We start from the raw sequence: 22,024 nt of genomic DNA, 5'->3' as shown, positions 1-22,024 counted from the left end.
TCGAGGAACGCCCGGAAGGCTGCAGCCTTCGAATATTTGCACGGCGATGCTAAGATCCCACCCCGATACCACCGGGATGATTGATCGTGCTTTTACCCGGCTGGCCGGCTCTAGCCTTCCGGGGAATGAATTGAGATACGATTGCAACGGAAACCATCACCGGCTAATTATACGTGTTTTCCAAAAATTCGATGTATAACGACGACGACTTCTCGGATGTAAACGCGAGGGTTCTCTCTTAACTACGTATCCTTAAAGAGGAGAAAAATCAATACGCTCGTAAATTGCATGATATCGTACACTGATCACGTATACGCATGATACGTCTGGAACATTCGTAATATGAGTATAAATGCTGAACATTTAAGTTTACGATATTATACATCTTATATTATACTACGCATATGCCTTATCTTGCTTCCGGTCACGGATAGTTTTTGAAATATCGACGCAAGAGCCTCGTTGATTGAGAATAGTAAAAATTGATCGCCGCGGTGGACGGAAAATTTATCTGACCTCTGGATTACCGGAAGCAAAGAGATAAATTAGATACATCTCTGATACGTGCAAACTTACATGTATGCGTACATATGTATGTATATACGACGGCACATAAGGCACTGTTCTATATAACACACGTATATCGACGTGTCGTTCGTTTTGGCAATAACGTCGCAAATCAATACCGATTGCCGCTTATAAATATCAAGAAATAGCCGTAAATTAGACATAACAGGGATTCTCTGTATCGAACAAATGACGGTCGATAGATTGTATGTATGTACATACTTACTACCCTAATTATATCTACCTATACATTATACGTGATAGGCGAAAGAACTTCTCCTGGTTTACGATAATCGATTATTGTAATTTCGTTTCTTTTTGTTTGTTCATTTTTTCACGCCTAGACGACCGTGCATCCTTAAGCTTATATTATATAGGTATATTATACGTAATACGTGATGCGGCAATTGTGTTCGCTGTGTAGGAGGAGGGTGTGGGTGTACCCGAAGGGCGCTCTTTAATCCCGGCATTACTTGATACGTGATTGGGTGGGATTTGAATGAATGTCCTCGCGCATTCACAGCTTTTTTCATCATCCCCTACCCTCCGGCCGTGGCTACCTGTCTGCTATACCGCTCCCGACTACCACGTACACGCATTAAATAGTAGTAAGCTACCCCGCGTCGCTGCACTTCTCTACACCGGCGTAGTACTACGGAATACTACGGCGCAATTAGGTGGCGTTCACAACTGCCTAGCTCAATAACGAACCTCCGACGTCAATTCGGATCAATGAATACGAGCTGCTATTGACGTATGTACAGTGTACATGATACATCTTCTCATTACGAACTGTGACGCAAGGCATCTCTGCACCCTTCACAGGGTGCAATATACATCTGCAATTGTCACGCTAAAAATATAGTTATATTATAGGTATGTATAATTGCAGTGTAGAGCTACTCTTGCACAGCTCGTAAGTTTATAGGTCATTCCAATTATTTTGTTATTTGTTTCAAACCTATTCTTTAGAATCACCGTTCTTTCGTAATGATACTGTCGGCGAATCTTTATTCTTCTCGTATGAAACGGAATAATTTTTATAAATAACAGAAAATATGAACTACGTGTTTTTGTTTGTACACACCGCACGTGATTCTGAGGTGTTGAACAATGATTTTATAAAATTTTGCGCTGGTAGCTAAACATTGGTTACGCTGAGACATTAGTACCCTTTATACGGTTCCTTTCCGCGATAAATGAAATAGGAAAATTTGAATAGGTAGAATCGTGGCGGATATCATTGGTGTCGGTAATGCAGACCTATATTAACGATGTAAAAGGGGTTCTCTATGGACCGACGGAGCATAAATTCTCTGTCGATGATGTCAAGCATGGAATTACTTACCGATGTTCATAAAATTGAAGTATATTTAAAGCATTCACGTGTGGCAGGGTTACAAACAAAAGCAAGAAGTTTATTTATTGACCAAGTACATGAATACATGCTTTGACAAATGTTTTATTTTTTCAAATAACATAGCCAAAATTTTCAGACTCGTTCTGCTCACTTTCCAGTTGTATTTCGATGATTCGATGTAAATAACGATCGTATTCATGTTTCGAAACAGATCAATTGCTGCGCAGGTTTTACGCCAGCTTACGTCAGATTCACGGTATTTTTTACGTTCTTGTACTCCACGCACGCTAATTGTTTGACACTGGTGTCGCAACGTCGTAGGACGCGTCTTCGTAAACAAATATTATTCCCTGATGCATTCATAAAATACGGTGTACACTGTCACGCATTGTACGCTATCATCGCTATCTCATCTCCAGTCAACGACAAATGTAAATGGACCCGGCATGGCAGCATCGTTACTTGAACTTGAAGAAATGCACACATGGCGCGCTACCATCAGCCGACTTGAGGTTCGGCATCGGATTTTTAGTTTACTCCGGTATGCTGGGTGCACGGGACGACGCTGCGAGATGCTTCATGGTTCATTTTCGCTATAATTTAGAAAAGGTTATTTAAAAATGGCGGATACATCGTCCTCTCACACTACCTCAGACTATTGCAACGAATGTTTTTCCGATATCTCGTCTGAAAACTCGTGGTTGGAATGCGCCGTTGTTGGCCAAAAGCCTTGCTCGCTTCATCGACGAAGCAAGAAGAATATATTGCAGAAACTGTTCAATCGAGAGGTAAGAGGTTAAACGTTAAACGAAGCCTTACTGTCAAATGACAGCTTATCCGGTCTGTCAACACTTCATATTTATCCTTCCTTCCATCGTTTTTATCTTATATCGTTTAGATACGACTGCTATTTTACGACCGGATCCCTGATCGATACTACTGTTTCATCTATTATTAACAGCTCTAATAAACACCCACAACATCTATGACTAATAAGTACTCCTTCCCCTAATTACCCTTCATTTATACCTGTATCAAGTCTCGAAGAACTTAAGTCTAACAATAAATTGACAAGTAACACTCGGGATACTTTAAATGCTGTTTTGAGGGTCAAAGAAATATCCGAAAGATGTAAATATGGTTTATTGTCAAAAATTCTCATCTCAAATCCTTAAAAAAGCTTGTACTTGTTTGGTGAGAGATTTTTAGCAGGTAACTGCTAACTGTGGTTGAGTTTGTTTAATTTATTTACATTCCGAAATTATTTGTCAGTAATCCATGCTTGGCGAACATGTTAGATGATAAGGATAAAATTTTCGAACAGCAAATAATGTAATTGAAATATTCCTCATACGTCATAGATCAATTTAGATGATCATTTATCGACAACAACGAACTTTTCAAAAATTTTGACTTATTGAATGAAGTATTGATTATTTATATAAACGTGGTTGAAGATAGTTGAATATTGTTTTACCATACACATTCTTATTTAAGAAAAACTCTCATTCAAATAAGATTGAAACTAGTCAAAGATGAGTTAATCAAGGAGTTCAATTATCGTTTATTATACGAATGTGAACTTGTGTATTTTGAATGTATTTCATTAAGCGAGGTCTGAAGGAAACCCCGTTACGTCCTACTGCACATTCTTGATCATGGGATTTTCGTCGTACAATTTCATTTTCTCTTACAGATCAGGGGATGTTTGTCTGCCCACAGTTATGCCTCTGAGGAAAAATTATTTATGTCCATACCGTCATGGAGACATTTGTCATTGACACATGTTTTTCCAAAATCAGCCCTAGCTGCCGGGTGAGTCATTCAAATTTATAATCGTAATAGATACACATGACCGTTAGGTGGGTGATATTAATTTTGCATTGAGTCATCCGTCAACTGGAGAACGTCCGTTTGTTATACTGAATTAAGATTTTTTCCAATAGCGTATTGTATACTGAGCACGCTATCAATTGTTACTGTATTAGTCAAAATAAAGTACTCTATGTGCTAGTATTTGAACTACTTAAAAAGTGATAAATCAATGCAGGTAACCAGTCGGATTTAAAGTAAACAAATCTCTTTGCAATTTCTTCCAATACCACTACTGATTTATTTCAACACATTCAAAATGATTAGGTATTTTCTACTGTAGATGATGCGAGCTATAATTCATTAACAACGGTCCGATAAACCATTTTCACCAGTGTGGTAACCTGAAATCAATTAAATTACTAATCGAACATGCCTTTCTTTCATGGTCAAGGCATATCGTTATGGGACTGACGCAGTGTGGGCAATTCATATTGACATATACATACAATATTGAAGTTGTTGGATATGGTTCGTCATATAAGTATTTGCTACACTGGTGGTCGTTCATCCCGAATCATGTTGCTAGAAAAGTAGCTGAAGTAACACTTTTTGGGAACTATACTATACACAGGGACCTTAATATCGTAATATCCCAATGGCCTACAGAAAGGAATAAGCTGGTTGTACATGGTGTATGGTGAGTGAAATAATATTGGTCACAGAAATTGCTGGCTCAAATTTAGTTGCCGCTTCCTTTTTGTCCTGAAAATACAAAAGACTTCACGCTTCTGTCACTTACCAGTTACTTTCTTCTCAGCATTGATTCAATGCGCCTGCAGCCAACAGATAGAGCTTATCTTACTATAACGACGGTACCTTCCCTTCAAAATTGCAAGGATTGTTTAAAAGTAGCGGCATCTTATGAAGAAGAAGGTAATCACTCTCTAATTAGTTTTCAATTTGATTTACTATAATACTGTTCAATCACTTACTTACTATTGATAATGGTAATGATATAAAATTAAAACATGAATGTTCCAGTCAAGAAACTTTTAGTTTTCTGTAAATCTACACTTTCTGTGTTTCTATTCCCATTTCTCTTCATTTTCATTATTTTATTCGAATATTGCAATATTTATATCAAGAAATCAACACCTTTATAACAATTTACAAGTTCACTGGTAAATATTTGAATAACAACGATTTTTATTTTGTACACAGATTTGGGCAGTAACTGGGACGGATGCATGCGATGCAGTTGTTTGTTGCATGGCCTTACAGTTCACACAACTTACGAGGTCATTTCGCCATATCCAAGGTTTCGAGCTGCAGTGTGTTTGAAATACTGGAATCACGTTGTTGTTAATACGGGAAACTTTTTACATGTGCTCAGAGTAGATTTGTATACTGCTAAATCTAAATTTCAGAAGAACAGTGAAAGAAATGACTCAGTAGTCGTGGATACGGTTCCATTAGACGCTAGTGACGTTGAAGAATTAGATGAATCTAAAACTGAGTGTTCGGATAGTTCCGAAGAGAAAATTGGTATGTTAGATAATATAACTGTTGACCAATTTTCAAAATGTGAATCCACAATAGGTTCTCCTTTCACAGACGATATAAATAGATATGAAGAACAATACTGTAGTGAAATGCGTGTCAATACCTCAAGCAGTAATCAAAGTGACTGTATCTGTGATATCATCAGGCCTAGTGTTAATATAAGTGGAAAAGGATGCGAGTGCTTAAATGGAAACGAGTGCAAGTGTGAAAGTAACAGTTCTACCTCCAGATCAGAGTTGGCAATATCTGTTAGAGACAAAATATTACAGGATTTTTGCGAGGATATGTCTCAAGAGTTGAATATTGGAAGTGATTTGATTACTCTGGTTAAGCATCCTTCATGCTCTCCAATGTCGCCACCTCAGCGACTTCCCTCCGATCATCGACATTTGACCTGGTCGTCCGCGATGCTCAATCCACCGTCGGATATTCTAAGGACACGCAATTCGGATTCTAGTCATAAACTGCCTCGTACTCAACGCCCCAGCTCTCCGCAGCCTAGCGTCTCTCAGGATAGCTCAAGCGTCAGTATAACTTCGTTGAACTCTCCTCTTCACACGCTTTCTATAAGCCCAACATCATCGTGTTCGTCACGTTTGATGTCTTCTCCGACGACACGATGGTTCCGCCATTTAAGCCCCCGAAAAAGGGCAAATCTGCAATCCCCACCACCAATTCTACCTCCCACACCACCTAGACCACGACCGACGCATAAACTTACTCTGGAAGCTGAAAAAGCTTATGAATTTACAGACGAAGCACATGAAACATGTGAAAAATTGAGCTCATTTAGAAAGCGTCGTCTGGCTGACAAAAAGTATGAGTTCTGTGACGAGGCTGAAGATGCAGAAAATATTGTTCCTTTCAAACATCTTAGGGACCAATCAAAGCATCGCACATGCTCCATACACCAACTGACATCACCTGTGACCTCTCCTGTATTACCAAATACCAGGCGGCGTAGAATTGATTCTGATCACAGCGATGTTAGTGAATTTAATTCCATTCAGGATATTTCTTCACTATCTGATTTCCAGAGTATTGAGACAGGTAAATTAATTTTGTATTTTTTTTTTGGCGAAATGGATGCAATTTATATTTTCTATATCATACGTTGAGAGAATCGAAAGGAGTACAAAGATTCGTCAAACACAGTTTAAAAAAATATTCAGATTTATTAAATTCATTAATACTATTAAGAACAAAGGTCTTTATTGTATGTAATTTATATTTTCTATTCCATAAATTTCAGCTGAAAAATACGTTCTGCGACCATTAAATCAAAATCAACTGTCGTACTCTGCTGCCCATCGAGACAAGACAAATAAGATATGTGCAAATGTATCGCCGTTGGTTCCTAAAGTCACATTTCAGTATCCAACTGTAAAATGTACGGCACACTTCAAACGCAGCTACATAGAACTTGATGATGAAATGGTCTCTGTTATCACAGATGTAGAAGGTGCGTTAAGTCTCAACAATGATATCCAATATCTTAAAAAGTTTTTCGTCATTTCACCCGTTCTACTTGAAGCAATCTGATGGAATATAGAAATATTGCTTGATTTTAACAGACGATGAAACTGGAGGGTACGTAAGCTATCAGTGTGTACTTCCAATGAATGTACATGGATCTGGATATACTCAAATGCAGATGATAAACAATAGTAAAGCTGAAAAGATGGTGAATATTAGAATACTGATTTTTTTGTCTAGTTTCTACATAAGTCTTGTTTATTACTCATTTAATAATTGAATATACTGAGTAAAAGTATTCATGTTTACTATAATTAAGATCCTCTATTTCTTACTGCCCATAAATTTAAATAAAATTTGGAACATCATTGCTTTCAGCCGGTACCACATGTATTGGTAAATCAGTTGAGTTTTGATATTGAAACGTTCTCTCATCACATAGCAGATTGGCTCTGTACGAGATTTGGTAAAAGGTACTGGCACTGTAGCGATTATGACATTGAAATTATTGATGTTTGTGCATTGAGTGGAGACGTGATTTGTCTTCTTATAATGAAAATCGAAGCTAGCGAGCTTAGTAGTCAGTCTCAGTGGTAAGTTTTTTTCACAGTATTAAAGCATCTTTTGTATTCATATTATTTGAAACTGAATTCAAAGAAAAATGTCACCTGTATCCATAAAAAAATGTATTGTATAGTATACGTATTAAATTAATAACCTGCTCTAATTTCTTTCACAGCTACCAAGAAAGAAAGCAATATGAAGTTGGCTGTAAATTTACATGGAATATTGATTCGAATCAATATCGAATCACGAACGTCCTTCCATTGATAGAGACAAAGTCAAAACTGCACAAACGCTACATCTGGAACCCGACAAAGTTGATGGCTTCACAAATGCGTGAAAAGATGCAACAACCGTATGCTCACACTGTTCGATTTCTTCAGAATGTAATGGCGTTTGCAGGTATGTATCTGTGAATATTTAGAAACTACTCTACGTTTGTAATGAGCATCATTGTGACTGCTGTTATTTAATAACGGAAGTTATACATAATAATTTTAATTTATTACTCTTGTACGTACATGCATCAACATAATGTATGATATATTTACGATTTGTTCATAGATAATAGCCGCAGACTGAATATTTTTCCAAACTTCTATTACTTGTTTGGTTTGATACTAATAGTAAGTTATTGAAGTATTATTTAATTTTCAGGGGAATCCATTACGAGGCTTCATGATTTCGACAACCTTGTAGAATTATTTATTACACCCTTACCTGACTCTCCAACGATGTAATAACGTATTTATGCCCAGAACAGACATCTTACGGAATATAAATTATTGAATAATGTAACTGCTGTTATCATTAATTCTCTTCCTTTTATTTGTTGAATTACTAGATGTATCATCATTCTCAGGAACTTATTGCCTCGGCACACAAGTTTGAGCACATAGTCAAGAGAGTCTTGCATTACACATGAAGGTAGGTTAAAATTAAGCTATTAAATATCCTTGTATTAAGTGATGATTAATTTTATTTAGATTTTAAGACATTGATTCTACTAAACAAGTTGAATAGTCGACAATGATAATTGTTCGAGTTTGCATAATTTTAGGTATAAATTGTCACGAGATATCTATCCAAACAATTTCATGACAGAATTCGTAGATATTTGATTAATATCACACTAAAATTTAATGTATCCGCTTAACAAAATATGTATTCCATTCTAATATAAGAAATATTGGACATAGAGATTTTACATGATTTTCATGCGTAACTAACAATAGGCAAATTCATTTTATCATATCTAGTTAAGTGATTTTTTGACAAATAGTAGATGGTATATCCAAGGCGGCACAATAGGTCTCTTAACGCCGAGCATAAGTTTACAATATGAGTGACAGGCAAGCATGTGCATGTATTTTGCCTCCATGGTGCAGTCGACACTTTATGTAACAAAAGTGTAGTTTACAAGTTTTTCCTTCATAGCGGCGTACATAAAAGAGCTCTGTTAAGTGCTAGGACATAAAAGTGTATTTTTGCATACTCCGATGCTCTTTTTTCATACTGTCGGTAAAACGAGTACTTTAAGTACGGAACACAGGCAAAAAGACGTGTAAACCAAACTCTGTTACATAAATACATATATTTACATGATAAAGTTTGCAAAAATTTGCCTTCATCACAGCCGGTAGTTTCAAATACTAGTGGCTAGTAAATGCTTGGGAGAAAAATAAATACAATAAGTATAATACTAAGACAATAACTTTTAATATTTCATTGGGATCAAAACATGATGAGCAAATTCAAAATGTCAGCAGATATTGAACAGCCAGCTATACAATCAGAAACTGATGTTATCCACGGATGTACGAAAGGATTATGATTGTAATATTTTAATTTTTTTTACACGATGTCAGCTTATATTACATATATTTCACTTTTATTGTCGAGAAAGATATTCATTTTAGTATTGTTATATTCTTCGGCCATTGATAACACGTGGGTATTTAAATATTTTATTATTCGATCTTAAAGTTTATGATTAATGGTAATTATACAACAGTGCGGTTTTTTTTTCTTGCATTTAAAGTAAGACTAGAATGCTATTTGAAATTTAAGCAGGAACCTTAATAGAAGGGCCCAAATTAATTTCTGTTCCGTTATCAAGTTTTAAACCTGACAGCACCTCTTCCCAGGCATTCATGCAATGTTGATAATGCAAAATCTGTTGATCCGCCATTGATATGAGCATAGTTTTCAAATCCGAACGCTTTTCTTTATTCCAACGTTCCAGATCACTACGTAAATTTTCATTAGCACATTCTACACGGTCTTGCAGGAGTTCCACTTTTTTTCCAAGCCTAGGAATGGACTGTCCAATTTTTTCTAGCTTTTCATCTCGAGATTCACCTTTCCATAATGAACCACCCCAACCAGGTGAATTACTGGAACTAGCTCCAACACCTGTCAACTACACAAATATTATCAAATTGTATAAATCAAATTATATTTGTTGTATGACAATATTCTTATAAAAAGTTGAAATTGCTCACCTGATCTTTTTCTTGGCGTTTTTTAGCCAAATCATCTACAGTCATTTCGTACTCAATTTGCATTGAATCACGCCGAACTAAAGTATCCCGTACAGCATCTATGTAGGCCAAGTATTCTCGCATATCGCTTGGGAATGAGTCAAGCACAACCTGATGAGCAACTGCATTATTTTCAATTGCTTTAGCAATTGCAGTTAAAATTGGATTTAGCTCTGGTTCAGATGTCGCCCATAGGGTAAATATTGGATGTAACTGATGTAACTCCAACAGATATTCTGTTCAACAGTAAAAAGCGAAATATTAGTAGCCAGATGATATAATTTATCTAATTCTACATGCTTCTAAACAGAATATGTATCTTCTGAGATTTAAATGTGTAAAAATTGAACTCTACCTTGTCTTTCTTTCTGAATTCGGTGGCTAATTTTGTCTATAGTTGATAGTTTATCAGCCAATGCCACGCAATAATCTCGCACCTGTTCAAATTCAAGATTCCGCTGTTTCATTGTGTACATATTAGCCATATTTTGCAGGGAATCAGTCATTTTTACGAGAACATTACTGCGGGATTTTCGATGGATAGAGAATTCCTGTTGAAAAGTATAAACATCAGTAATTTTCATAGGTAAAATTGTTTAGTATCTTTGAAATTATTTTTTTGACAATACGTACAGCTGGTTTAGCAGTCAGAAAAATGTATAAACTTTTTTCAGAGCTTAGAATTGGATGGTTCACTACACGGTTTAGAAATCCATGTAAAAGTTTCATTCGAGCCATTATAAATTCCTTTGAGTAACGATCTAGCTGTGCCAACAGCGTGTGTTTACCCGGCATTGGCTATAAGTGTGAACTATCATTTAGAATACGTATGCTTAATTAATATATACGTTATGAGTATGTAGTGTTATAAATGAGCACTTACAGGTATAATGTGTGTTGGGTAGGTGTCGACAAGTTTCTGACGTAACCAAATGAAATCATTGTAACGACGGCGCACGACATACTCAGTTTCTTCAAATTCAGGACGTGATGTCTGAAAATTCAATTGCCATGCATGTTTGAAAATCTAGTAAAGGTTTAGATTAGTACTATACTTTTTTTTTTAATGAAATTTAATATTAACAAATACGTAAAATAACACGTAGTGTGTATTCTAAAATCAAATTTATCGCTCAAAAAGTTTTGGAACATTGTTTTACATGTCTCATAAACAAGATGAAAGTGACCCTAATGTAAAAACGTTTATAGTGCTAAATGCAATGAGGTAAGCTCTCTAATTATCACATTTCCCAAGTGTGAATACATGTGTCTACATACCGTGCCGATACTTGTCTCAACAAAGCGATCTAAACTCTGTTCACTATAAATGATAATTTGTCCATATATTGTAATCAATATATTCTGCATACCCTTGTTGTAACGCGGAATGTGATGAATGTCTCCAAGGTTTCAAGATGCTTTTGAGGATTATCTACTTTCACCTGTAGATCCCGAGAGTCAATGGGGAAATCTGATATTTCTTGTTCTGGTAAAGTTGAAAAACTATCGATGGATGGAGATGCTACCTGAATGAAAAATAATTAAGTTTGATTACGCTATGGTCATATGTTGCATTAAGAATTAGTTGGATATATCTTTCTGGGCTACTAGTTGGCGGCCGAATATTCGCTACGCCTTTTGCCAATTTTCATAATTTCTTTAAAATATTCTTGTACCCGAGAAGAGATCATTCAACTGCATGAATATTATTGTTTTGCAATGTTGACGTTTTAATTGCCTAATAGTTTTCACGAATCATAAGCATCATATGATCATAAGTTAATATTGTAGGTTATACTAACCACAGATCCTTCGATCGAAGTACTGTAATTGGAGAGAAAATCTGTGTCGCGACTTTCTTGTTTCACCAAACCTCCTGCAGCCATCGAACTGACTTGAAGAACGGCCGAATCTTCCATAGTTTTTTCATCGAGCGCATCAATGTCTGTTTCCGAAGATGTCATCATTTTGATTTTTGATTGACAAGTATGAAACACTACGCCAAAGTACGCCACACAGTTACAAACATCAACCTGCAGTAAACGTAGTATAGTGAACTGTGTGGAATCGAGTGACAATCGTGACAGGTGACGTATGAGATCTACCGGTATCTGTTATGTCTGTTATCTTATAATCTTATGTTTAAACCGGAAAAAGATGTGACCGGATGTCGAGCAGTGCCGCAACGGAGAAATAGTTTCAAATTGTTGGCGGGTACCGATTGTTTTAGGTAGCATTTGTTTTTCTCGATCATAAAGCGTGTTTTTCTTTCATCCGAGGATGACGGCGAATCAATAAAGTAGTAAATAATAATCGTCTCGTAGATACCGTAGCTCTGGGATACATGTCTAATAATTAAATCTTGCAAATATTCTAATTAAATAATAATGAATTGGCAAAGTGAAGGTAATAATAGGTATGGAACTTCGAGGTTCATTGTCACGCCAAACGAAGGACGCCGTATCGTCACAGCGATTCGTTATCATCCCAAAAATCGATCCGCTGTTCATTGTATTGCGACAAATTCCCAAATCACCTACGGTGAGTATTTTTATTGACTAATTTCTCTTGCAAATCATCTTCCTGATTTCGAATCCATATGTGGCTAGGCGCGTCAGAAATTTTAGCGTGATTAACTAGAATAAAATTTATCGTCAATAACGGCCAACTGTATACGCCGAGCAACCGCGGTGCTTGCACAATTGAGCTGTATTGAATTTAAGAACAAAATAAAAGTGGAAGAAAACCGAAGACGAATTCGAGAGCTCGAAACACCTGTCACGGAAGCCGAGAATTAGGAGTCGAACCCATTGCTGCCTGCTGTTACGCGGTTGGTGTAGTCCGCCGCGCGTAGGAACATTAGTCCAAGCGTAGGAAAGCAGTTCCCTAGCAATAGAGATTCCGTATAAATTTTCAGTAATTTTCGAGAAGCTGCAGGGAGGAGTGCAAGGCTGAAAATAAGTTCGCCGTTCCTAGTTTAGATGTGATTATTTTTGGGTACAATGAACCAACATGGTGCGAGTTAAACCGAAAAACGAGGGGATTCGGACGGGTAGTTCAGCGGCGTGTGATGCCGTAGCCAAGGCGACCGCAGCAGCAGACAACTGACAATCCGCTGCTCGTCGTCAACAATATTCTAGCGTGCATATTTCAGTTCGTTTCCACGGTGATTTGCAGGGTCAGCACCGAGGAATCCTGGACAACATTAAGACACCTGTCAGGAAAGCCGGCAGGCTAGCAAACACAAGTTTATTCGTCATTCATGAAAACAGGTGCGACCGATTGATTGTGTAGTTAAGATGGCTGCATAATTGCATGCCAGTTTTTTCATTTCTGGTATTTTTGATCAAGTACCCTGTTTTCGGACAACTTTACGCTTGTTCTATCGGTCTTCTGTGAAGGTGGTGCAATTTTCGGAATCGGTCTCATTATCCTTAATTCTTTGTATAAGTAGCTTCAATGACCAGAGTTTATGCTCACCAGCAAGTTTACCCTGTCATTATATTTTCCTATTTTAAAAACCTTCCAATAATACAGATTTGGTTGTTCAGTTGTTTTAAACTATTAATAATCAACTAAGAAAGTTTTACAAAAATTCGTTACACAAATAATCGGTGCAACTTCGAGAAATATGGAACAAAATGACAAAGTCATTGAGCCAAGGTAAAAAAATTCTACCTTGAATATCACAAATCATTAATCTTTGAAGCTAAGGGTGCTCTTATCTGTTTGTCATAATTTAATCGAGTTGCACCATTGTTCATATTTTTTTCCAATACTGCAATGCGCTATAATTTTTATAAATGAAATTCTTAGATCTCACACATACATGAATTAAATAAAAGCTCTGTGCATAACATTTCTTGGAACATTGTACACACTCCTGAGTGAAAGCAATATATGACAGTATTTCTATTGACCTCAATTATCCACAAGTAACAATAAGTAAATAAATAATTAATAAAATAATAAATCAACAATATAAGATCAGAGAAATAGAGGAGTACACTGGAGTGTGATTTTTTGTCTAGCCTAGTTCTATTAGGTTCACCCCATCATACTGCAGGTATCATACGTTCTTTCCTGCACCCTAGCAAATTTATAAGCCACATTACAGCATCACATGCACCACTGAGTTTTTTCAATTTCGCACGCCATGCCACCCTCTGGCCTATAGAATTGAATACCGATCAAATCCACCAGGGTTTCAATTAAAACCGTCTTATACATATTACTATATCAGATTATTAAGTCTTTCGATGCAATATACTATAATTCAGAGATTCTTGAATGAGTAAGAATAGATAGTTTAATTCTACAAACGAATACATGCTTGATAATACCATATAGCTGTTTGCATTTTCATTTATTATCAAGCTTGGAATAATTTTATGGATACATAATATTTACAACTAAATCTTATTTCTAGGTAATAACAAGGGTGGAGGAATGAGTATATGGGGTATTCCATGCCAACTAGACCTGCCGCCAACCCTCACCATCTTCGATTTGGCTTGAACTTTAATATTGTATTTGAGGGGTCGAAAAAGTAGCCAATGAATTATTTCAGATTTTTTTGACCACCGGTGAAAAAGTTATTTCATTTTCACACTAATTTATATCCCACCATGCGTCAGTCGTACGAAACAGTCATTAATACAAAAATTCATAGCGATAACGTGAAATGGAAGGAAATATTTTTTACCGATTTTTTAAGCGACTTGATAAATTCTTTTTGTTTTTCAAACACAGTCTAAAATTGCAATTTTCATAGTGTTGGCCACCTTTAATCTTCAATGAAATTTGCACCATGAATTTCTTGTGAAAATACCTAACTTTTAAGACCTTCCCAAAAATGGAGAGATCTTTGGTTCAGAAGTTCCAATCAAACGAATGTCAAGGAAACGAATAATATGGGAGTACCTACCTAAACTAAATGCCTACGGAAATGAGTTATATCTTACAAGTGAAATTATCAGAATCAAATTAATTATTCATTTGTTTGGTAAACAAAAAAATGAAAGGTACACGTCTAATTATATATATATGACGTGATGTTTGATCTATCGCATAATTAATATGTTTCATCTGTGTAGTAAAACGATTTTTCTGCATTTGTATTACACGTTCTAAAAAATTATGTACCTACCTGAATTGATGCAGTACTCAATTAATTGTAAACCATTTTTCATTGTAATTTCTGAACCAAAGATCTCTCCACGTTCTGCAAGGTCTTAAAAATTTCGTATTTTCACAAAAATTTTTTGGTGAAAGTTTCATGAAAAACGCGATTTTAGACTATTTGTGCAAAAAAAAAAAAAAAAATGCATGAAGTCGCTAAAGAAAACGGTAAATAATATTTCCTTCCATTTCACGTATTCGCGATGAATTTTTGTACCAGTGATTTCTTTTTACAGGTGATGGATGTTGAGATATAAATTAGCGTGAAAATAGGACAACTTTTTAACCAGTGGTTAAAAAAAATATGAAATAATTCAGGGGTTACTTTTTCGAGCCCTAAAATATTACAATACAATTCAATGAAAATCGGAGATGGTGAGGGTTGGTGGCAGAACGAATTGGCATGGAATGCCTCATATGAATGTAGACGTGTCTGAACTTTACCTTTACTGTTAAACTGCACCTGGTGGTTGTTATGCTTGACTGGTACCTTGCATGCACCCCTCCTTTGTTACCCCATGTGATAACCAACAGTCAGGTCATATAGACCACCTCAGCTTGTGCGTATGCCTATACACTACAATTCAACCATCCCTAAAATTTATTGGATAAAACAGTAGACTGTTGAAAATTGTAGTAGCAGATAATTGGTGGCACCATTTTTTGCATTTACCAAAGGTTAATAATACTGCTCGATAACTTATAAAATTTATATTTTAATTGTAAATATTTAGTATTTTATCCGTAATAATAATCCATCACCATATGAACTCATTGATAAAACTGAAGAAGATTGTAAATTTATAATTTGAGCAATACATGGCTACTTTTATATGGTGTTTAGTTTCACGTGTGAACAGTATATTAAACCCTGTCCGATCTCTTGTATACCTCGCTATATGTCTTGCTCAATGAATATCAATGTCCATCAAGCATGTTAGTTCCTATTGTAGGCAAGCGTAGAGAAGGGTCCGATTATATTCAAGCAACCTCAGTTCTGTGATACACAATGATACTTTCACACCTATTGCTTTCAGTGATGAGAAAAAGATGTTTAACATGACCATGACATGATGATTTTGTGATAAAACTAAACTATAGTTATAAGCGAACATCTCTAACTGGCTTAATTAATCATCTGTTTTAATGCCAGATATCTCATAATCAATACTCTCAGTGTCTGCAGAAAAACAGAGAGAATTCCTGGTCAGGAGATGGAGTACTGTTTTGATGAAACGTGAGTCACCTGTAGTAGCCTTGGGACATGGTTGCCTGGGTCAGTGGTTCTCCATCGTTTTTCCAAATAACTTTGTTGCATACTATTGGAATACAAATGTAATTTTATACTTCAGAGCACTTGATTGATTCTAAGTTCAAGATATTAAAATTGAATAATTTGTAAAATATTGCATGGTGCCTGTTCTGTAAATCAGAACCAGATTTTCTTATATGAAAGCAAGGTTTTTTCCCTGTATGAGGAGTCCTGAACTTCACAGCTCAATTGGTCACCATTTTCCCAGCGAAGGAAATTGTAGATTGAATTACCTAATTATACCAGATGCGTTATCTGATACTCCACTATGCGCTTCTCACAATATCAATATATTACACTTTGTCAGTTCTGTGTCGTACATATAATACAACATTATATACAAGTAGCAGAAACGCTGAAAAATGATGACGCAAGGAAATACATAAGTCACGTATCAATGAATGGTTTCATATTATTATTCCCAGAAAATTACCGCTAATATTACGAAGATGGGGTTATTTTTCCTCCCTCCTAGGCGGTAGAGTGTCATCGTAGTCTTGAGTGTTACTCTACGATTCTAATAAAGGTGTTAGTTGTTACCAGGACAACACCCTTGTGCCCAAAATTTATGATTGAATTTCTTTGATATAAAAATCTTACATTATATCATTTCAAAAAATCTTTCCTCCAATTATTACTTTGATTACCAGGAATTTTTTTTACTCATTAAGGCATCGGAAGATAATGGATTTGTCCCTGCTTAAATATTTCATAATCAAATATAATTTGTTAGCTACCAAAAAATTAAGAAAAAAAAAACTATTTCCACAATGCACAATAGATTTATTCATATATATATATATATATATATATATACATAAAATTGACAACATCGTTCCTTGCAGACAAAATTGATTGGAAAACTTCGGATGCACCTGTGCGAATGCGACTGTTTTCAAGTAGGAGGGTGTGCATTCCCTCCATGCACTCTGTGTATCAATTTAGTCTTCTAATTAAATGGAATACCATCAATAGTACACGCACCAGGTGCTTCATCTATGATCTGGATAGAAGGTTTCAAAGCTCAGTAGAGCTTATAAGGCTCCCCTTTTGTGGAGGGCTAAGGGGTAGGGATAATTCCCTCTAATTGATCTTACAATGTAACCTGCTCCACCTATCTACCTATCCCCTCCCCCCAACTGTCTAGCTAGTCGTGCGTGTGCTTTATTTTATCCCCCTACTTGTGTTTGGTACCTGGATGAAATCAACATTATTAAACTGCATCAAATATGCTACATCGTAGTAGTTTTTTCAGGTCGTATGTAACTTGGCTTCCCTTTGATCTTTGCTTCACTCACGACACTATTAGAACACCTGAGCCAATACCATCAGATATCTTTCTGCTTGGGAAATATTAACAATTTAATAAATTGTTGTTGGATATCTCAGGATTCGCAGTGTATATTCAGTTTTGTAGAAAATTTGGAATGTGCAATGTCTCTTTAAAATCAATAATATTGAAAATTCATGAAAATTCATAGTTGCAAATACACAGTTTTGACATTACAATGCGTAATATGCCTCTATTTTATGAGGTTTAAGTTGGTAACAATAACGCAACAATGTATTTTTAGGAAACGTCATTATTCTACATTTTTCAGAGGGTCAGAAGTGACTGAAATTCAGTGTAACTGCATAAAAAAGCAAAAAAAAACCGCATTCTAAAATTTCTACCACCTGCAAAGTCGTTATTGAATTGAATATTGATTATTATTTTCAATATATCATTATTTTACTGTTACCAGCTTCAACTTCATTCTATTTTAGGATACCTGAAAAATGCACAAACTTGACTTAATCGAGTGATATTTGGTTGGTCAATCAGTCTGACATAGTCATAGTGTCAAGAAATCTGATATAGTTGATATCCTGATAAATTTCACTGCAGTTTTCTTATTTTTATCATGCCGCTTTTACCTTGTTTTAAATTCCGATGCGTTAAGAGTGTGATAAACAAAACAATTTTACAGTCAATTTTACATTAAAGCTAGGTAGTGATTAGAATAAATATATCGATTTTTCTTTCAGCTTGAAATGGGAAATTTTGGACTATAAATCCTGGAATTCTTTGGGTATTTCGAATTTTTTCGTTACTAGACATCCTATGATAGTTTTTCAAGACTAAATAATGCGTCTTTTCTTGTTTACATTAGATTACACAAGGAAATACTTATATTAGTCACAATTTCATCTCTCGTACATAATTCCAGGCATCGAATGTTTATTTTATCCATTTATTCCATGTAACTTGAGCCAGTATCACACCAATATTTGAACATTTTATTTTATTCATCAGATATGAGATTCTTGACACTGTTTCTTGGAATATTGTTCCTCTCACCCCCCGAACACCGGTGAAGACGTTATTGATATTCAGTTAAATAGCGCTTACAACGTATGTGTGTGTTTTTGTCACAGATACATCCCTTCAGAAGCGAGGAGCCGGAGGTGGTGATTCGGTGGCTGCGGAGAGAGTGGAGGGTGTAATCACCATGACTACGACAGGAGCCCAGTATGCTCTTGCTACGTCCGCTGGGGCTGGTGGTGGCGGGGACGGTACGAGCGGGGTGGGAGTAGATTCTAAGTCTGGTGTAGTCGTTGTAACCACCTCAAGCTCCAGTGGCAGTGGGAGCGCGGCTCAGACTCAATCGACTAGGGGTCAGCAACTCATCACTGTAGTCACAAGTCCAGATCCTTCTAGTCCTAACAGCCTCCAAGTGCAACCTATCCAGGTTGGTCATACCATCTGAAGTTTTTTACAATAAACAAAAATAGTGCCTACAGTTGTTTGGTGTTCAGTGATTAATAATAAAATCATTCCAATGACATATATTATTTATGATTGTTCTTCATGTAATTAAACATGTCCTGTGTACTTCAACAATTATGAAACTGAGTTAGTGGAACATACAATTAGGCTGCAAATTTTGTTTGTTCTTGGGTAAAAATGTGACAATATTTCTTTCAAACAAGTTACTCTTTTCTCATAAATATGCAGCGACTTGAGATAATTTTTCAAAATAGCAACTGCAGTAGACCACTTCAACTCTCATATTTGCATTGGATGAATACATGGCGTGTGCATATGTCAAAGGATATACTTTCAGAAAATCTGTTGGCCAAAAATAACAGATAACGTAGTGCTACGTGCAAATAAAAATTGTGCTATCAATACATGATCAATATTAGTTGTGGATATCGTATCTGTCAGGCTTCGGGGGTGTTGTGTGGCCAGTCTGATAAGAGACTCAAGCCATCTGCTCTTATGCTTTGATAGATTCAACTTATTCAAATATTTATCTGACATCCCTTGAAATATATGGAGTTTGGTTTTTTTTTTTTTTTTTTTTTATTAACAGAATTAAGATTATTCATAAATTGGTGTAGTTTAGGAAATTGGCTACAATTAAACAGGATTTTGGGATTTGAAGTAGGGCCAAGTGTACTAGTTTTATTTCAACTTATTTCATTGCTTAAAAATATAATTATATTTTTACCATTAAATAAAACATAACAAGTTTTGACATCACGGCATATTCTAATTCTAATTATTCCAAATTTGCATAAGCTTAATTTCGTTCCATATTTTTAAACCAACCATTGGTCACGAGGGCATGCATACTAAGAATAATGATTTAGTTGTTGGTTCAGGACTCACTTGAAACAGCTGCAGATTCGTCAAACGGTTCATCAGGCACTTCAGCCCATGTTACTGCGCAAGTTGTGGTGAATACTACGCACTCTGGTCAGCACACTCTCGTTGATACAGACGCTGCTTCTACTGGAGCTGGGACAATTGTCAGTGGATCACCACATTACATAACTGTAACAGGTATGCTAAGAGTACTTCATTTAACATTCAGAGTATTAGAGTACAAGAGCGAACGTTTATGCACCTATATCTTTCAACTTTCAACAGTTTTTAAGAATTATACAAAGATTGTGTAGAACCCTTTTTCGATTTGTAGTATAAGTATAAGTATAAGTATAATCAAATAATCTCAATTGTTCATATGCAATTTTCATTACACTATTGCCCTTTCGTTCATAAAACTTATCATTGCTAATAAACCGAATTGATCGCTTCGTCAAATTCTTGTGGAATCGGAAATGATGATAATTTCTTACGCTCTGCTCACAAATTGAGAGGTGATTTTTTATAGAATTAATTTGAATAATTATCGGTACTTTACACTTTGAAAGCTAATTAGAAATCCAAAGTAGTTGAACGAAACGCTCATATACGTAAGCAGGCAAAGGATTTCGACTTACTATAGTTTTTGAGTAGAAATTCGAAAATTTTCATGCTGCTCACAATATGCACATCTCTTCTTGCTACCAATCACTAGGCACCGGTGACTCACCATCCTACGCGTCCCTTACAACGGCTGTAGGTGAGGGCTATTGTGAATCTGCATGCAGTATTTACGGTCTTGTCGTTCATTTTATATTTATTTATTTAACTTTGTCAATAATACCTTAATGTTTAAAAAGCCAATGATTTAGCAAACATTAATTGTGTTTTGAAAGGCAATTATCTGTTCGTAAATTGCACTCAATCTGTACAAATCATAAGTATATTTACAGTTAGACTTATTTATTGTTTCGTTAACATGCCTTAGATGATGGTGTAGTAAACAGTGAAGTTTTGTAATCTCCGAAAATCACGTTATTAACACAGATGCTCATGCTTTGTTGCAGTGTCTGGAGACGCCGAGGCAGTGGGTTCCGAATCTGTATCACACCCAACATATGTCCAGTATGTCGAGGGGGATACTTCAACATATATACCGACCAATGGACAGATGTTAGTGTACTCTTATCTGGAATATTTATCTGCGTTTTTTTTTTTTCTAAACCACTGAAGTTTAATAGCTACTCGATTAAATTGCAATGAGAAAGGACTTCAGATATGATGGTGACATCGAAGTATTTGACCTTATGAAACATTGTTTTCAGGACATATCCGGTGTATGCTGTTGGTGAGGCAGGGGCCATGTACACTCCTGCTTCCAGCCAATATTATACACCGGCATCGACACCAGTTACGTATACGCAGGTAAACGAGTCGTATCGATCAGACAATTATTAGTTGTGAATTCAGATTTAATAAGGTATTAGAATGTAGCTTTTTCGTAACAAAATTATCCATTGCCAGGTTACAGGACAAGGGTCAAATGCCACGACCGGACAGCTTCTATCTCAAGGCAATGGTACATATTTGATACAACAGAGCGTCGTAGATGGTGATCCTACAACACATGCACTTATATCTGCCACTGCAGCCCGAGCTAGTCCACAAACAGAAAATGCTGTATGTATTCAAATATTTGTTAATTTCTAGAACATCAGATTAAACTATGCTTCTTATTTTTCTTGACCATTTTGCATATAGAAGTAAAATAAACAATCTATAACGATGTCGTGTAAAAAAGTAAATTTGTGCATGTCGAAACCTGCTTGACTATATACTAAGAGCAGAAATAATAAATAGAGGTACAAATAAATTTTAATGTGTACAGACACATTGAAATAATATTGGAAGATTGCATCCGTTTGGAATATATTTTAACAAATTTTTTACCATTTCATATTTCATGCAGCAGGAAATTTGCTCTCAGGTATTTCCAATATTCTGATATC

The 22,024-nt window shown here is 35.8% G+C and overlaps 3 protein-coding genes and 1 long non-coding RNA gene across 8 annotated transcripts in view; 2 read left to right on the top strand and 2 right to left on the bottom strand.

Annotated features, from left to right (window-relative positions):
• The first annotated feature begins 2,395 nt into the window (after nucleotides 1-2,395).
• LOC124216368 (uncharacterized) lies at nucleotides 2,396-8,892 on the top strand. 2 transcript variants are annotated; one of them, XM_046620814.2, is made up of 11 exons: nucleotides 2,396-2,715; nucleotides 3,624-3,742; nucleotides 4,194-4,439; nucleotides 4,545-4,675; nucleotides 4,964-6,355; nucleotides 6,558-6,767; nucleotides 6,880-6,989; nucleotides 7,160-7,374; nucleotides 7,521-7,747; nucleotides 8,003-8,081; nucleotides 8,190-8,892. In XM_046620814.2, exons 1-11 carry the CDS (start codon nucleotides 2,548-2,550, stop codon nucleotides 8,242-8,244), a joined length of 2,952 nt encoding a protein of 983 aa, XP_046476770.1. In that variant the 5' UTR covers nucleotides 2,396-2,547; the 3' UTR covers nucleotides 8,245-8,892. The 2 variants fall into 2 exon arrangements, with proteins under 2 accessions (XP_046476770.1, XP_046476771.1); XM_046620815.2 differs by having other exon boundaries at nucleotides 2,399-2,715; nucleotides 4,560-4,675.
• Nucleotides 8,893-9,042: 150 nt separating this feature from the next.
• Nucleotides 9,043-12,031, bottom strand: LOC124216369 (sorting nexin-30). Its single transcript, XM_046620816.2, has 7 exons — nucleotides 11,691-12,031; nucleotides 11,259-11,414; nucleotides 10,772-10,882; nucleotides 10,522-10,686; nucleotides 10,244-10,439; nucleotides 9,850-10,124; nucleotides 9,043-9,767 (listed from the first exon to the last, which is right to left on the bottom strand). Exons 1-7 carry the CDS (start codon nucleotides 11,853-11,855, stop codon nucleotides 9,411-9,413), a joined length of 1,425 nt encoding a protein of 474 aa, XP_046476772.1. The 5' UTR covers nucleotides 11,856-12,031; the 3' UTR covers nucleotides 9,043-9,410.
• An 813-nt stretch (nucleotides 12,032-12,844) lies between these two features.
• Rfx (regulatory transcription factor Rfx) overlaps nucleotides 12,845-22,024 on the top strand; it is an 18,654-nt gene continuing 9,474 nt past the window's right edge. The window contains exons 1-8 of one of the 4 annotated variants that reach the window (XM_046623857.2): nucleotides 12,845-13,160; nucleotides 16,247-16,345; nucleotides 18,800-19,113; nucleotides 20,021-20,213; nucleotides 20,731-20,775; nucleotides 21,083-21,188; nucleotides 21,341-21,440; nucleotides 21,540-21,695. In XM_046623857.2, the coding sequence (XP_046479813.1) occupies nucleotides 13,151-13,160; nucleotides 16,247-16,345; nucleotides 18,800-19,113; nucleotides 20,021-20,213; nucleotides 20,731-20,775; nucleotides 21,083-21,188; nucleotides 21,341-21,440; nucleotides 21,540-21,695 (1,023 nt within the window). In that variant the 5' untranslated portion in view covers nucleotides 12,845-13,150. The other 3 variants (XM_046623859.2, XM_046623856.2, XM_046623858.2) reach the window with 3 other exon arrangements.
• On the bottom strand, nucleotides 17,819-21,378 carry LOC124217808 (uncharacterized). The gene is made up of 3 exons (XR_006882920.2): nucleotides 20,654-21,378; nucleotides 20,040-20,168; nucleotides 17,819-19,127 (listed from the first exon to the last, which is right to left on the bottom strand). It is a non-coding gene; the product is annotated as an uncharacterized lncRNA (long non-coding RNA).

The sequence above is a fragment of the Neodiprion pinetum genome, chromosome 4, assembly GCF_021155775.2.
Source record: "Neodiprion pinetum isolate iyNeoPine1 chromosome 4, iyNeoPine1.2, whole genome shotgun sequence".
Lineage (NCBI taxonomy): Eukaryota > Metazoa > Arthropoda > Insecta > Hymenoptera > Diprionidae > Neodiprion > Neodiprion pinetum.
The sequence above is the reverse complement of the archived record's forward strand: the minus strand, read 5'-3'. Positions and strand labels throughout refer to the sequence as shown.

Bases quoted from the DNA above. Each gene is read 5' to 3' on its own strand.
- LOC124216368 (XM_046620814.2), top strand. From the start codon at position 2,548: ATGGCGGATACATCGTCCTCTCACACTACCTCAGACTATTGCAACGAA. The intron at 4,440-4,544 runs GTGAGTGAAATA...GTCACTTACCAG, and splicing joins CTGGTTGTACATGGTGTATG to TTACTTTCTTCTCAGCATTG. The intron at 6,768-6,879 runs GTGCGTTAAGTC...TGATTTTAACAG, and splicing joins TGTTATCACAGATGTAGAAG to ACGATGAAACTGGAGGGTAC.
- LOC124216369 (XM_046620816.2), bottom strand. From the start codon at position 11,855: ATGATGACATCTTCGGAAACAGACATTGATGCGCTCGATGAAAAAACT. The intron at 10,125-10,243 runs GTAGAGTTCAAT...ACTGTTGAACAG, and splicing joins AATTCAGAAAGAAAGACAAG to AATATCTGTTGGAGTTACAT. The intron at 9,768-9,849 runs GTGAGCAATTTC...ATATTTGTGTAG, and splicing joins AACGCCAAGAAAAAGATCAG to TTGACAGGTGTTGGAGCTAG.